This window comes from Chiloscyllium plagiosum, chromosome 39, assembly GCF_004010195.1.
Source record: "Chiloscyllium plagiosum isolate BGI_BamShark_2017 chromosome 39, ASM401019v2, whole genome shotgun sequence".
Taxonomy (NCBI): Eukaryota; Metazoa; Chordata; class Chondrichthyes; order Orectolobiformes; family Hemiscylliidae; genus Chiloscyllium; species Chiloscyllium plagiosum.
In genome coordinates, this window is record NC_057748.1 from 26,584,342 (window position 1) to 26,590,175 (window position 5,834).

General features: G+C 50.0%; 1 protein-coding gene across 1 annotated transcript in view; it reads left to right on the forward strand.

The window, feature by feature from the left end:
• Window positions 1–229: 229 nt before the first annotated feature.
• The window catches only part of cdk20 (cyclin-dependent kinase 20), a 14,958-nt gene continuing 9,353 nt past the window's right edge, over window positions 230–5,834 (forward strand). Inside the window, exons 1-4 of the mRNA XM_043679334.1 lie at window positions 230–368; window positions 2,856–3,044; window positions 4,148–4,269; window positions 4,976–5,038. Coding sequence (XP_043535269.1) covers window positions 2,916–3,044; window positions 4,148–4,269; window positions 4,976–5,038 — 314 coding nt within the window. The 5' untranslated portion in view covers window positions 230–368; window positions 2,856–2,915. The remainder of the gene's footprint in view (window positions 369–2,855; window positions 3,045–4,147; window positions 4,270–4,975; window positions 5,039–5,834) is intronic.

The following is a 5,834-nucleotide window of genomic DNA, read 5'->3' on the forward strand; positions in this document are numbered from 1 at the left end:
CTGTTTCAATGAGGTCACCTCGCATTCTTCTAAATGCCAGACCCAACCTCCTCAACCTCTCTTGAAAAGACAGTCCCTCTGTCCCAGGATCAGCTGAGTGAACCTTCTCTGGACTGTGTCTGTACCAGTCTATCTTTTCGCATATTACGGGACTGAAACTGTTGTGTTCCAGCTTTGGCTGCCACCCTGTGGGCGTGACAGCTCATACACCAACGTTCTGGAGGGCTCGTTGTTTATTCTGTTTGTGCTTTCAGACAGGAGAGACTGTTGCTCTCAAGAAAGTGGCCCTGCGGAAACTGGAGGATGGAATTCCGAACCAGGCCCTGCGGGAGATTAAAGCTCTGCAGGAAATTGAGGATAATCAGTATGTGAGTATGGATTAGAGAGAGCTTTACGTTGACCGGACCTGCCCTGGGAGTGTTTGATGGGGGACAGTGTAGAGAGAGCTTTACTTGCTGTTTGAAAGAGTAGAGAGAGCTGTACTCTGTATCCAATCCCCTGCTGTCCTTGTACTTTCTTTGCCTCCCCTCGTAGCTGCTATCTGAAGTCTGTGATGTTTGGAAGCCAAGATTTGGGTACCTTCAGGATTAGAGTAACCATTTTTGTGTGTTGACTGTGTCCTTGCATTACATTAATTGATCTCTTGCTTCACAGTCTGCGCTCTCCCCTGTTGCAGCACAGGGTAAAAGTGAGGACTGCAGATGCTGGAAACCAGAGTTTAGATTAGAGCGGTGCTGGAAAAGCACAGCAGGTCAGGCAGCGTCCGAGGAGCAGGAAAATCGACGTTTTGGGCAAAAGCCCTTCATCAGTAGTGCTTTTCCAGCACTATTCTAATCTAAGCCCTGATGCAGCACCTGCCACAACCCAACAGCGGCCACTGGAGGCACTGTGGCACCCCAGTTGCGAGCTGCTGGAAGCTTTGCCCCCTCACAGCCTGTGCTAATACGACTCTGCTCCAGCAGGGGCAGTACAAGATCTGAGACCAAACATCCTTCAAATATAGTTCAAAGAGATAGCCAAAACCGTAACTTTTATCTCATTTAAAGACAAGCCTGAGGTGCTGTGTTCCAAATGTAATTTGATTGGTTACACTACTTGGCTTTGAGCAAAAACACTGTTTATTTGTACCCTACAATTAAAATACAAACAATAGGTAGAACTAACTCTTTTGGAAAAAATAACAGAATCATATGATTTAATTACTAAACAGCAACTGCTCCAATACTGTAACATCCCATAAACACACCCTTCACAAAAAGGCAAATTCAGTAAAACAGATCGTCTCACGTGTGATTCTGGCAGAGAGAGAGAGAGAGAGAGAGACAGCCAGCATTTAGCTGAGTGTGTGTGTGTGTGAGAGAGAGAGAGCAAGAGAGACATCCGGTTTCTACAGCCAAATCCAAAACCCAAAAATCTACTGAAGCTAAACTAAGACCTTGTCTCTCATAGAATCCCGACAGTGTGGAAGAAGGCCATTTGGCCCATTGAGTCCACACCAACCCTCCGAAGAGTAGCCCACCCAGACCCATCCTCCTATCTTATCCCTGTACGCCTGCATTTCCCATGGCCAATCCACCCTAACCTGCACATCCCTGGACACTACGGGACAATTTAGCACGGCCAATACTCCCTAACCTGCACATCTCTGGGCACTACGGGACAATTTAGCACGGCCAATCCACCCTAACCTGCACATCCCTGGGCACTACGGGACAATTTAGCACGGCCAACCCACCCTAACCTGCACATCCCTGGACACTACGGGACAATTTCCCATGGCCAATCCAGCTAACCTGCACATCTTTGGACTGTGGGGGGGGGGGATCCCATGCAGACACAGGGAGAATATGTAAACTCCTGACAGACAGTCACCCAAGGGTGGAATTCAAACCGGGGTCCCAGGCGCTGTGAGGCAGCAGTGCTAACCATTGAGAGACCATTCTGTGGGAACCAAACTCCACCCATTCATGCAACTTTTATTGTTCCAACGTTTACAAAATCCCCAAGGCCTCTCAAGTTGTTTACTGAAATAGACACCTCTGTGCCTTTGGCTCAAAACCTCTCTTCAAAAGAATCTGGACAAAATACACCTCTTACATCGCTGCACTGACCCTGAGCCCTCTTCACACAGTGTCTCTGGTGCTCACCTAATGTGACTCTCATTTAAGCTGCAGGAATATTAACAGCACTGTTTCCTAAACTGTCTTCAACTCCATGTTGGTGAGATCTGGGTGTTTGCCGTTTGCAGACTCTCATGACCCTTCCCAAATTCCAACTGCAGCAACATTGCAAACACTGTACCTTCAGCTGCCTGGACCTTGCAGGTTCTCACATTCCCTCTCGGAATCTCTCAGACTCTCTGGGATTTGAGTTATGAGGAGAGGCTGGATAGGCTGGGACTTGTTTTACTGAAGCATAGGAGGCTGGTGAGTGACCTTTGAAGAGGTTTAGGAAATCATGAGGGGAAAGGATAAGGTGAATGGTAGGCAACTTTTCCCGATTTGAAAATTCCGGGCCATGTTTTTAAGATGAGAGGAGAAAGATTTTAAAAAGACATAAGGGGCAAATCTTTTAAAAAGAGAATGGTTTGCATGTGGAAAGAACAGCCAGAGTAAGTGGTGGATGCGGGTACATTTACGTTTAAAAGACATTTGTCTAAGTCCATGAATAAGAGATGTTTTGAGGGACATGGACCAAGTGCAGGCAGGTGAGAATAGTTTCGATTGGGATTCTGGTCGGTGTGGACTTTTTAGATCAAAGGGTCTGTTTCCATGCTGTATGAATGTATGATTTCAATGTTGACAGATAGTGATGTTCAGTCTTACACTGCGTTCCTGCCTCCTCTCCTACTGCAGGTAGTCAAACTAAAGGATGTCTTTCCCCACGGGACAGGGTTCGTCCTGGTCTTCGAGTACATGTTGAGTGACCTGTCCGAGGTGATCCGCAATTCTGACTGGCCCCTGACTGAGTCACAGGTTAAAGGTTACATGATGATGCTGCTGAAAGGGCTGGCATTCTGCCACCAGAACTCCATCATGCACAGGGTGAGAGACTGGTTCACTGTCCCCCTCTCGCAGGGTGAGAGACTGGCTCACTGTCCCCCTCTCGCAGGGTGAGAGACTGGCTCACTGTTACCCTCTCGCAGGGTGAGAGACTGGCTCACTGTCCCCCACTGTCAGGGTGAGAGACTGGCTCACTGTTACCCTCTCGCAGGGTGAGAGACTGGCTCACTGTTACCCTCTCACAGGGTGAGAGACTGGCTCACTGTCCCCCACTCGCAGGGTGAGAGACTGGCTCACTGTTATCCTCTCACAGGGTGAAAGACTGGCTCACTGTCCCCCTCTCACAGGGTGAGAGACTGGCTCACTGTTACCCTCTCACAGGGTGAGAGACTGGCTCACTGTTACCCACTCGCAGGGTGAGAGACTGGCTCACTGTTACCCTCTCACAGGGTGAGAGACTGGCTCACTGTTACCCTCTCACAGGGTGAGAGACTGGCTCACTGTTACCCTCTCACAGGGTGAAAGACTGGCTCACTGTTACCCTCTCGCAGGGTGAGAGACTGGCTCACAGTTACCCACTCACAGGGTGAGAGACTAGCTCACAGTCCCCCACTGGGAGGGTGAGAGACTGGCTCACAGTCCCCCTCTCGCAGGGTGAGAGACAGCCACACTGTCAGAGGGTCTGTGCTGAGGCAGTGTGCATTATTGGATGACCATTGCTGAGGGGGTGGACAGTGTTGGAGGGTCAGTACTGACGGACTGCCACACTGTCAGAGGGTCTGTGCTGAGGCAGTGTGCATTATTGGATGACCATTGCTGAGGGGGTGGACAGTGTTGGAGGGTCAGTGCTGACGGACTGCCACACTGTCAGAGGGTCTGTGCTGAGGGAGTTGGCATCATTGGAGGGTCTGTGTCAAGGGAGTGGGTTCTATCAGAGGGTCAGTGCTGAGGGAGGCGGACACTGTTAGACTGGCAAGAGAGCACTTTGCCCCCCCAACCCTAACTCTGTTTTTACCCCACTTCTATTTCCAGCTGCTCTCTCTGCCCTTTCCCTTCTCTCTGATCCACTACATTGATGCAAGTAGTTAAGATGTTACCAGTCGGAAGGTGGGACAAAGTTTTTATCTGTCACTTGCCTCTTGTAGGACTTGAAGCCAGCAAACCTGCTCATCAGCTCGACGGGGCACCTCAAAATTGCTGATTTCGGACTTGCCCGGGTTTTCTCCAATGAAGGCGATCGACTTTACAGCCATCAGGTGGCTACCCGGTGAGATAGAGAGAGAGGAAGTGTACAGCCCTACAGACAGCACGAGGCCATTCAGCCCCTCCAGCCTGCTCCTTTATTTGTTACATTCACAACTGATCCCATTGCGACCACCATCCGTTTTCCTGTCTTTCCTTTTCCCTGTTGTGACCCTCGGCACCACCCTCTGTCGATCCAGAATTTACCTCATTCTCCACCTTTTGCGATATTCAGTGACCCTGCCTCCCACCGCTGTCCAGGGACAAGGATTCCACAGACTCAACAATCCGACATCTCGCCAATTCCCTCACCATCCAATCAGAGAGCGATGCAGCATGGGACAAGCCCATTCGGCCCGTCAACACTCTGATGGCTGTCAGAAAAATCTCATGCTTGGCCACTAATGACTGCGTCTTCCGTAGTTGCTAAAGTTTCCTCCTTTGAGAATTCATCTAATTTCCCCCCTCCTGGAAAGTTCCTGTTGAACTTGTTCCTCCTCTATATCTCCTCTTGGTTCTTTACTCCATTCCCCTCAATCCCCTTCACCATCCAGTCACTCAGCCTCCTGCTACTGAAAACGATTCCTCCCCTCGCCCCCTCACAGCCTTCATCGAAAACCCCTTCATCACTCCAACCACTTTGACTGAATCTGCCCCCTCAGCCTCTCTGGTCTGAGGAGACTCTCTGCCAGGCTGGCTCAGTTCTATCTTTTTATATTCCCACATCACAGGTGGTACCGAGCCCCAGAGTTGCTTTATGGAGCTCGTAAGTATGATGAAGGGGTGGATATTTGGTAAGTTATATAGTTCTCTGTTCGAGTATCCTCACTAATAAGGTTGTGGTTCATTCATCTTTGGACATTGGACAGGAGATAGGCAGAAAAGAAACCTCCCTTCCATTGTACCCTCAAACTCTCCCAGGGACAGGGACAGCACAGGGTTAGATACAGCGTAAAACTCTCTCTACACTGTCCCCTATCAAACCCTCCCAGTGACAGAGCTGAAAATTGTGTTGCTGGAAAAGCGCAGCAGGTCAGGCAGCATCCAAGGAGCAGGAGAATCGACATTTCGGGAATAAGCCCTTCTTCAGGAAAGTGAAAGGCTTATGCCCGAAACGTCGATTCTCCTGCTCCTTGGATGCTGCCTGACCTGCTGCGCTTTTCCAGCAACACATTTTTCAGCTCTGATCTCCAGCATCTGCAGACCTCACTTTCTCCTCCCAGTGACAGGGACAGCACAAGGTTAGATACAGAGTAAAACATCCTCTACACTGTCCCCCATCAAACACTCCCAGGACAGGGAAAGCACGGGGTTAGATAGAGAGTAAAGCTCTCTCTACACTGTCCCCCATCAAACACTCCCAGGGACAGGGACAGCACGGGGTTAGATACAGAGTAAAGCTCCCTCTGCACCATCCCCCACCCCATCAAACTGTCTCAGAACAGGGACAGCACGGGTTTAGATACAGATTGAGCCATATGTTGGGAGGATTAGTGTGTGGGATTTTGCAGCCATGATGGTGGTGTTGGTGCCAGGTGGTGGTGGTGGTGGGATGGGGGGCAGTGGGGTTGATGCTGGGGTGTTGTTGGT